This window comes from Microtus ochrogaster, unplaced genomic scaffold (genome assembly GCF_000317375.1).
Source record: "Microtus ochrogaster isolate Prairie Vole_2 unplaced genomic scaffold, MicOch1.0 UNK81, whole genome shotgun sequence".
Classification (NCBI taxonomy): Eukaryota; Metazoa; Chordata; class Mammalia; order Rodentia; family Cricetidae; genus Microtus; species Microtus ochrogaster.
The window spans coordinates 1,270,211-1,280,247 of NW_004949179.1; the positions used below are offsets into that span (position 1 = coordinate 1,270,211).

Below are 10,037 nucleotides of genomic sequence, written 5' to 3' on the forward strand. Positions count from 1 at the left end.
TAAATATTTTTTAAAAAAAGATATTTATTTGTTCTGTGTGGGGGGGGACTGTATGTGCCTTGGTGTTCCTGTGCAGGTCACAGGACAGCTGGTGGGATCCAGTTTCCTCCTTCCATCACGGGGGGTCCCAGGGATCGAACTCAGGCCATCAGGCTTGGCTGCTGAGCCATTTCCCCTGCCCCTTCCTGCCCCTTGTTGATGGGAAGCACTTGGAGCATGCAAATGTCCTGGGGTTACAGAGCCCGCAATGCCCCAGCCAGGTCACCCCAGGGCCATTCTCTGCAAGATCACACCTTCATCCAACAGGGCAGGAGGACTGGGAGTTCCAGGTCAGCCTCAGTTACACAGTGAAACTCTGTCTCAAGTAGGAAAAAAATAAATAAAAAGAAAGTCTCATGTTCATCTGAAATGGAGCTGGCTGGAAACCTGCATTTTGTGGGGTTTTACATTTCAGTGAGAAAGCCAAGGCCCAGAGAGGTCCAGAGAGGCCCAGGAATTGCCCTTGGTGGCACAGCCAGATGGCAGATCACCATCAGCACCGGCATCTGCTGGCATTGCCATGCTGCCCGGCTCCTGTGGCCCAGTCTTCATCACAATCTCCATTGCCACTGTCACTGGATACTTGGTAAACATTGTCCCCATGGGAGCAGCTGTGAGTTCAAGGTGGGGCGGGGCTCCTGCCAGGCGAGGCTCCTGCCGTGGTGATGGCAGGAGCTCTGAATTCGGACACTTTTGATGTCTCTCAGGCAGGCCAACAAGTTCCCACATTGGCCCAGCCCCCAGCTGTCCACAGGCTGAGGCAGGAGAATAGCCATGAGCTCTAGGCAAACTCACTGCCTCAACAAATAAACAAAAGTAGCTGATTATGTGGAGGCCTGTGTACCCGGCCCGTGTAGCCCCCTGTGTAGCTGTGTACCGTACCCAGCCAGGTGGGCACGTTTGAAAATGTGGTCCTGTTGTCTGTCCTTTCTCTGTTGTGCTGGCTGGCAGGATGGAGGAACAGACCCATACAAGACACAAAACACCCTGGGACTGTGGGGTCAGAGTCAGGCTGGAGAGAGGTGGGGCTGAGGAAAGGCAAGGAGGAAGACAAGCCCAGCATAGTCAGGGTATAGGTGGGGTTTTGAAGAGTTGCCAGCAAGAATGAGGCGTCCTGCTGGGCGATGGTGGTGCACGCCTTTAATCCCAGCGCTCAGGAGGCAGAGGCAGGCGGATCTCTGTGAGTTTGAGGCCAGCCTGGTCTACAGAGTGAGTTGCAGGACAGCCAGGGCTGCACTAAGAGAAACCTTGTCTTGAAAATCAAAAATAAATGCATAAATAAATAATTCTTAAAAAATAAAATAAAAAAATAAGAAAAGAAAAAAGAATGCCCTGGATGTGACCAAATTGGATCTGGGGTCTGCTGTCTCACCAGAAACCAGCGGGGTCACAGGGAGATAGATGCACAGGCCTAAGACAACGTTGTATGTTGTGCGGCCTCTGCAGGGAGCAGCTTGTGCTTGGGAGGGAACTCTGCAGTCCTCAGGCAGTCCTGAACCTGCCGGCCCCCTTCCCACCCACAGTGCCCCCCCCCTGCTTGTTCTGGGGAGGACAGTGTTCCAGAGCTGAGGAAACACCAGATTTTCAGGGCCTGCAGCTCCATCCCTGGGGCCTCCCAGGACCACCTTCCTTCAGTCCCAGTCCCTTCACCACCGTAACTGTTCCCAGCATCTTTGACTGATGTCTGCCATGTGACCACACAGGCAGGCCTGTGCTTGGAACAGTCTTTCCCGGCAAACTCCTCTTCATCCATACAAACCCCAACTCCAGTGTCTTCTCTTTCTAGGACCCTCCGGAATAGCTCCTCCCATGCTCCACTTTGGCTTTGTATGGCGGGGACTCTGCCCCCATCCAGGAGTCCCGGAGATTCTGCCCTATCATAGTCAGGGCGCTGAGTCCCAGTCTGATTGGCCCGGTGGGGTGGTCAAAAGCCAATCCATGGCTCTGCCTGACTGTGATCAAGGGGAGTCTGGAAGAGCGCAGGGCTGACTGGGAGGGGGCGGACCCCACAGGGCTTTGTGTGCCTGGCTTGGGGTCCCCTCTTGCCCACCCTGACTGTGAGGGGCCCTTGACAGTTTCCCTGCAGGGGGATTGCTCTCTTTAGGTCCTTCTCCTACCCTGGCTGTCTTTCTGTTCCCCGCTGGCCGTGGCTGGCACCACCTACCAGGCTAGTCAGCGCTTCCTCCTCAGCTTTTTCAGGACTTTCCTCAATGCCACAAACACAAACAAAAAAGGGGAGGGATCAGGGTTGGGGCGCAGAGGGCAGAGCGCTCTGGCAAAGCATCCAAGAACACATACACCACGCACACTGGTCGTGACAGACGTAGGCAGGGGGATCAGGCATTCAAGGCCAGCCTGGGCTACCCAAGAGTGTCTCATAAGCAAACAAAAATAAAAGCAAACGGGGTCTGGAGGCCAAGTAGCCAGAGCAGCTGGCGAAGCACGCACAAAGGTCCTGGGGTTGGGGCCCACTCTGCTTCCTCAGGAAGATCCGGAGCTGGGAGGGGACCCTGGAGGCTGCGCTGGCGGGAGGTGGGTACAGGGTGTTCTGTAATTGGAGCCCAGCAGGACAACAGCCCCTTCTCCGGCACCCCAGGGCCCCATGCTCCGGACAGAATGTGCCCGGGGAGACACAACGAGACGGCGAGGGCGGCCGGGACCGTGGGTAGATTCCTGAACAGCCGCCTGGTCGGGACAGCTGCCAGCTTCAGAACAAGTGTCTGTGCCTTTGCGTGCCTGTCACGCTGGGGCCCAGAGAGAGAAAGGGGTGTCTGGAGCTTGACACTGAGCCCTGATCAGTCAGATTCATGGGGGTCCCGGAAGCAGGTGCAGGGAGGTGACCCCAGAGTCCTGCGTCCTGACTGTAAGGCCTTGAGCCGCTGCTGATCCAGCAGAGGAGGAGGGGCCTGAGTAGCACAGCCCCGCCCCTCAGTCCGGGGACCTCGGAGCCAGCTCCTTCCTCCCCTTACCCGGAAAACCCTTCTGTAAGAATCAGGTTCCTCAGCTGCCGGCTCAACTGTCCCTGTCAGCTGTCGGGGGCCCGAGGAACTGCTGTCCCCGTGTCTGCTCCCGGGACAAACTGTGTGGTTCAGGAGCGCAGCTAGAAGCGGAATCCTAACCCCACGTGATGGGGACCCCTCCTCAGCTGCACACCTGGTTTTAGGGGTCTTCCTAACCACGCCCTAGACACCCCGAATCTCCGCGGCTGTTCTGTATGACCCCAGGACCCCAGCTCACAGGGCCTGGGACTCACCTGCCTCTGTTCCCAGTGATAGGGTTAAATAATAACTAATTAATGGACTCCATTATCAATGTTATTATTGCCACAGTCTCATTAGGTAGCCTCCTGTCTCAACCTCCTGAGGGCTCAACCTGCTTCTAGCTGTCTGTATTCACAGGCTGTGTGGTAGCACTGGGGCGATCGCATGCAGAAACCATGCCTGGAGCTCGAGGCCCCTTCCCCACCTTCCTGGGGACTGGTACAAACAAAACAACAAATACATTTTTTTTTTGGCTTTTTGAGACAGGGTTTCTCTGTGTAACCCCAGCTGTTCTGGAACTAGCTCTGTAGACCAGGCTGGCCTAGAACTCATAGAGATCTGCCTGTCTCTGCCTCTGAGTGCTGGGATTTAAAGGCATGCACCAACACCAACACCCAGCCAAATAAACCTTAAAAAACAAAACAAGAAAAAGACATAGACAGACTGGTGACCAAAGGCGGGAGGGTATGTGAGGAGGGCATGGGCCCCAGTTAAGTCCCTGGAGGGGATCGGAGCTTTACTGGTCTTCAGGGGCCATGGGCAAATGAGGTGTCAGCTCAGTCTTTCCCGTTTTTATTTATTCATTTTTAATGTACAAAGGGTGATGAGGTCTTCAGACGTGGGCATGGCAAGTCCCTGGCAGGGCTGTGAAGAGGGGAGCTTTTCCAGTTGCTCCCGGGCACCTGTTGCCCCTTTGGTGACCTGCCAGGTTGCCGTGTCCTTGTCTGGATTCTACCCTGAGCAAGGCCTGAGCTTCTCGTGGCAGATCATGCGGGCGGCTCTGGACTCACCGGGCCACCAGTCCTCAGAAACTGGCAATCTTGGACCCTCAAGTCCCACAGAGCCTCAATCTGTCCTGCTCACCTTACAATGTGACCATATTTAAGATGCCTGCACACCTGGGCTCCCGCCCCTAGGTTGCAGATGGTGGGACTGTGAGCTCCGACCATCTCCTCTGTCCTGTCTGCGTGCTGAGCTCCTCAATGCCACAGCCTCGCTGAAACTTCCTCTGTGGGCCTTTGGTCTCCCGTCTGGTTCTGGCTTCTCCCAGATTCATCTCTCCCAGACTGTAACCCTCTAGGGATCTAGCACTGGTCAAACACAGAAAACTGGAAACCTCAGAGGCCCCCAGTCCACAGAAGTCATGCGCTGCTCCTCAGTCCTGTGTGATGGCAGAAGACACTCGGCTTCCTGTTTTCCCAAAGCAGACAGCTGGACTGCAGTGGCCAGAGAAACGTGAACATACTGAAGTGTCCGCTCACACATCAGCAGGTCATGCAGCGTGGCCTCACAGCCTCTGAGGGGGGGTTAGGATCCTCCTGACAGACAGAGTACCGGTGAGTTGCCTCGTCCACCCTGCCAGCCCCAAGCTCAGAGAACAGGCAGTTAGGGGTCACCAGGAGGGCATGAGGCTGAGCATATGTATGGGAGTTCATTTCCTCTATGTAGCCCAGGCTGGCCTGTATCTTGTGTTCCTTCTGCCTCAACCTCCCAAGGGCTGGGGGTGGGAGGAGGGTAAGAAGCCCACGTGACTCAGCAAACCCCGCCCCCCGGGAGCTAGAGAGGGCACAAGCAGTTTACCTCAGAGTACAGTGGAGGCGGGTGGTAGCGGAAGTCATGGAGACAGGCAAAATAGGGCCCTTCCAGGGTCACATCCAGGTCCCGCAGCAGGGGTAAGGGCCCCAGTGAGGCAATTGGCAGAGGGCTGTCCCTCACCACCTCTGAGTACTCGGGGGGTGCTGGAAGGGAGAGATGAGACATGGAGGGAGGCTCTGAGACCGGGCTTCTGGAGTACCCATGGCCGTGACATGACTATGACCAAGCCTTTTCCCCCTAGGGACAGTTGCCCAGGCTGACCTCCAACTATAGCAATATTCCTGCCACAATTGGTTTGGTTTGTTTTTTTTAAAAAATATTTATTGATTTATTATGTATACAATATTCTGTCTGTGTGTATGCGTGAAGGCCAGAAGAGGGCACCAGACCTCATCACAGATGGTTGTGAACCACCATGTGGTTGCTGGGAATTGAACTCAGGACCTTTGGAAGAGCAGGCAATGCTCTTAACCTCTGAGCCATCTCTCCAGCCCCTGGTTTTGTTTTTTTGAGGAAGGATCTGAGTGTAGTGCAGGTTGCCCTGGAGCACACAGCGACAGGTCCCCTTGTGTTTGCCTCTGTTGCTGCCTGGCACTAAAGGTGTGTGTCACCATGCCCTGCTGGGTCTCCTACAGTCCTGGTTAGGTTTTGAATTATTAAGTAGGGGAGGCTGGCCTTGAACCGTCCCCCAGTCCTCGGTGTGCAGGGATGGTGGGTGCTGGGATTAGACCATGCTTGCCTAGAGACCCCTGGACTGGAGGGTGGGACCGGGCCGCGGCTCCGCCTGCCCGCATCCTTGGTTGCTGACTGAGCTCACCCTCTGGCGCCTCCAACTGGGTGCACAGGCCCCAGTTTTGCAGGAAGCTGGCGCGGCTGCCTACGCTGGCCGAGCGACTGCCCAGGGGGTGCAAGGGGACCGTGCCAATGACCAATGGCAGCTCCAGCAGCAGCTTCGAGGAGCCTGGGATGTCCACGCAGACCTGAAGGGAGAAGCGGCGATGTGGACAGCTACCCCACATGTGCCCTCCACCCTGGCCCGAACAACGGGGTGGAGGGAGGCTTGCTGGGTACCTTGAGCGAATAGTCCACACTGAGCACGCAGCAGTGCAGGATGGATGGGCCCACTGGGGGGATGCGCAGCGCGCGACCGGGCCACAGCGCACGGCGACCAGGGCCCACGGGCTCCCCGTCTACACTGGCCACCACAGTGTGCTTCTGCTTGCGTGCACCTCGGGCCATGAAGGTCTGTGTCTGTACCAGGGCAGCGCGGGTCTGCACAGGTCGCGTGGAGCTATTGTCAATCTCGGCGAAGATAGGGATGACCTCACCTACAGCACAGAGCAGCTTGCCTCAGTTTCCCCATTGCTAACTCTTCCAACTCCAGCCGCATCCCTTCCCACTTGTTACCCGGAGTGTAGCCCTTGCGGTCGATCTTGGCTGAGAGAGTGACAAGACCATGGTTGCAGTACCAGGATCGAGCCACCTTCTCCCGGGCTCCAGCCTGCGGTTCCTGTGGGGACACTAAGGGTCACTTCAGGCACATGGACACTTGGGGCTTCTACGTTAAAAGGACCCTAGTTTCAGGAAGAAGATGGGACAGGGAGAACGATGCCTGTTTTAGGAGAGCCATCCCTACAAAATGTGACCCTGTCTAAAGAAACCAAAAGTTGAATAAAAAATTAAAACCAAGAACAGGTGTGGGGTGCACACCTTTAATCCCAGCAGACAGATCTCTGTTGCTTTGAGGACAGAGACCGGTCAGGGTTACACACACAGAGAAACCTTTGTAAAATTTAAAAAAGAACAAGGAAGAAACAAACAAATCTCAAAACCAATAAAACAAAAAGTGCAAGCCCTACTGTGTCCCATTTCCCAAGCGGGGCATCTAAGACTGAGGTAGGGCAAGACACTCGCCCAGAGAGAGCCGCACAAGTGGGTGCCTTCAGGATTTTCACCCAGCTCTAGCAAGCCACCTCTAACTTCTGGCTCCTCTGTTTCAGAGACCGCCTGTAACCCCCAACTCCGGAAGACGTCGAAAGGCCAGGTCGGATCCTACCTTGCCCCCCACGGGGCAGCCACGTACCAGCAGGGCAGGTGTGTTTATGTCTACGGTTTCAATGACAGTGAACACCTTCCGGGCGCGGCGTTTGGGGACCCAGGGCCGATGCAGGGTGGCTTTGATGGAATAGCGGACGCTGCCGTGTTTGCCCTCGAAGGATGTCACTAGGGAGCTGGAGTGGCGAGAGGGGGTTCAGGGTAGGAGACAGAGGCATGCAAGTGAAGTCCCGAGGAGTTAGGGGTCGGGGGAGCGCAGATACCCAGCGGGTGGGCGACAGCGGGGCTTACAGAGGCAGCTGAAAGCTGAAGGGAAACTCGTGACGTCCGGCGGGCAGAGTGGCGAAGTCCCCCGAGTCTAGGAGAAGACAATGGACTCAGCGGACGCGGGCTTGAGGATCGCCTGCTCGGGGTCTCGGGGGTCCCCAGCCTGTACCTGGCGCGAGCAGCGTGGCGCGGTGGTTCACGACTTCCACGCGCTCGCTGTAGCTCTGCGTATACGCGGTGCTGGAGCCCGCGCTGCGCGACTCGGTCCAGTGTGCGCGCGCGCGGCCCCGAGCGCGCAGCCTGAGCGTGCCCACGCGCGCCGCCCCCGCCAGCTCCAGCAGTACCCGGCCGGCCACTGCCTGGCCTCCGTGGAACACGGGCTCGGTGCCTGCGCGTGCCCCGTCCAGCTGCACCACGAAGGCCTTCACCTTGTCGAACAGCATCGCGCTGACCGACGCGAACCCAAAAGAAGGCCGACCCGGGGCTCGAACCCACGACACGGAAGGCCAAGCGGCTGGGAACGCGGCAGGTTCGAACTACGCCCGCGGACACGCAGGCCGGCAGGACCCGAAGACCGCTCGGGACTCGCGCGCGGCGCGGCGGGCTCTTATACGGCGGGGCGGGGGCGGGGCCTGCGGAGAAGGCCGCGCCTACCGGAAGAGGCTCTGTTAAAAGCGCCGGTGGGGGCGGGGCCAGAGAGGGAAAGCCGCGACCCCTGGGAGCCAATAGTGTCGCGAAGGAATGGCCTGAGAGAAAGCCACGCCTCCCGGAAGAGGATCCACCAATAGCGCGGGTGGGAGGCGGGCCTGGAAAACCCGGCTTTGCCGAATTGGACCAAAGGTTCCTCGAGGGCCGTGGCCTGAGAAAAAGCCGCGCCTCCTAGAACGGTTATGCCGTAGTGCGGGGGGGGGGGGGGTGGCCTGGGGACCCGCCCCTCCGATCATTAGCATCGAGGAGGCGTGGTCTGGTGGGAAAATTCACCAATAGCACCGGGGGGCGGGTCCTCCTAGGCTCCGCCCCAAGCTGAGCCTCAGTGGGCGGTGTTGCGGCGAGGGTGGCCCTGAAGTGGGGACCCGGTTTGAGGCGCAAACTTTGCAGCTGTCACTGTTTTTTCGTTGTTTGTTTTGTTTTTGAAACTGGTTTTCATGTAGCCCAGGCTGGCCTGGAGCTCGAGACAGTCCTGCGTCATCCTCCTGAGGGCTCGGATGGCCGCCTTGGTCACGAAACCTGGCTGCCTTTCTTTATTTCGGCTGTTTTGAGAAAGACCTGGCTGGTTTGGAATTCACTCGTGTACACCAAGTGCTGGGACAAAAGCTTCCTTTCCTTTGAGACCGGATCTCACACAGCCCGGCTGGCCTCCAGTGCGCCATGCAGTCGAGCCCCGAGCTTCCAAGGCTGGGTTTGCGGGCGTTTGCCACGACGCCTGGCTTTTTCTCGCCCAGGCTGTCCTGGAACTCAGGGCCATGGAACCCCGTCTCTCAGCACTGAGTTGACAGACGTGCACCACTAGGTCTCAGTTTCCCAGCCTCATCATCAGCTCGCTGCCACCTGCAGTCCCCCGGCGGTGCGGATTGGTGGGGGTACTCCAGGTGGGGCACCCCCGTCAAAGGACAACCGCTTCGTGCCTTAATTTCCACTTCCACAGGGCGTGGCAGAAGTCAGTCCTGGCCACAGAATGTGGCGTGTGGATCGCCGTGCATACCCGGCTCGAGTCCGGGAGACGCTCCGACATTTCGAATTGTGTCTGGGGACAGCGTGACCCTTCTCGGGGACTCAGTTTCCCCTCAGAGCTCTCAGGGGATCCAGGCCGGCGTTTGTGGGACGCGCGCGCCCCCTGGTGGACCAGGGATGCACCGCGGCTCGTATTCACTCCTGGAGTCCAGCTGCGCGGACACGGGGATCCCAGAGGCTGCTGCACGGTCACGAGGGAGTCACGCACCGCCACCTCCAGCGTGGGAGTCAGCCCTGAAGGGCGCGAGCGGCAGTGACAAGGGAGTCGGGCTGGAGGACCAGAGGTCTTGGCCAGGAGGGGCAGAGCGGGAACTGAGTGCAACACCTCCAGCAGACTGTACCACAGATGGGCCTCCACAGGCCCAGAGAGGACGCGGCCTGAGGTCACACAGCAAGTCAACCGCCGCCACCTCTCAGAGAAAGTCTGGGTGGCTTCAGGATTTCCCTTGGTTCCCACAGACCACCAGCTCAGCGCTGTTGAAAGCACAGCCTTTGCTTCTGCCCCGCCCATTTTCACAGTCGGGTACCCTGAGATCTGGTTCAGCTGTGTGAGTAAGGGGCCTGGAGCCCACAGAGGCGGTGACATCTGCCCTGCACACACAGCTGGCGCTGGGGTGGGACTCCCTAGGTGAGGCTGAGGTGGGAAGGCTATGACCACGATGTATAGTGAAAGGTCCCCCAACCCCCACAGTTTCCTCCCCGTGGGAGACATTCCCACCTGACCCACAAACACCATCATACTCTCCCCTACTCCAGGGAAAAGCAGAGTAGCAGACACTGCAAGGAAAACTGAGGCAGGGTTCTGGGTGCACGAAGATACGGGGCTTCTTTGAGAATTGGGGCCCCCACACCTGGAAGGCCTGAATAGAGGAATCCCTAGCCCACCCAGGGGTTCAGCAGCCCCTGCATGGGGGACAGAATCCCTCCACTTTAATTGGGGTTGTACCATTTTTTTTTTATTTTTTTGGTTTTTCGAGACAGGGTTTCTCTGTGGCTTTGGAGCCTGTCCTGGATCTAGCTCTGTAGACCAGGCTGGTCTCGAACTCACAGAGATCCGCCTGCCTCTGCCTCCCGAGTGCTGGGATTAAA

At 57.9% G+C, this 10,037-nt stretch overlaps 1 protein-coding gene across 1 annotated transcript; it reads right to left on the reverse strand.

Annotated features, from left to right (window-relative positions):
• Positions 1-3,871: 3,871 nt before the first annotated feature.
• On the reverse strand, positions 3,872-7,782 carry Arrdc2 (arrestin domain containing 2). Its single transcript, XM_005370591.2, has 8 exons — positions 7,387-7,782; positions 7,242-7,308; positions 6,979-7,126; positions 6,303-6,405; positions 5,967-6,223; positions 5,713-5,875; positions 4,881-5,038; positions 3,872-4,618 (listed from the first exon to the last, which is right to left on the reverse strand). The coding sequence occupies exons 1-8, from the start codon at positions 7,658-7,660 to the stop codon at positions 4,565-4,567; spliced, it is 1,224 nt and encodes a 407-aa protein (XP_005370648.1). The 5' UTR covers positions 7,661-7,782; the 3' UTR covers positions 3,872-4,564.
• Between the last annotated feature and the right edge of the window lie 2,255 nt (positions 7,783-10,037).

Coding starts and splice junctions, on each gene's coding strand:
- Arrdc2 (XM_005370591.2), bottom strand. CDS start 7,660: ATGCTGTTCGACAAGGTGAAGGCCTTCGTGGTGCAGCTGGACGGGGCA. Junction 6,224..6,302: donor CCGCAAGGGCTACACTCCGG/GTAACAAGTGGG, acceptor TCTGTGCTGTAG/GTGAGGTCATCCCTATCTTC. Junction 5,039..5,712: donor CCAGTTGGAGGCGCCAGAGG/GTGAGCTCAGTC, acceptor TCTCCCTTCCAG/CACCCCCCGAGTACTCAGAG.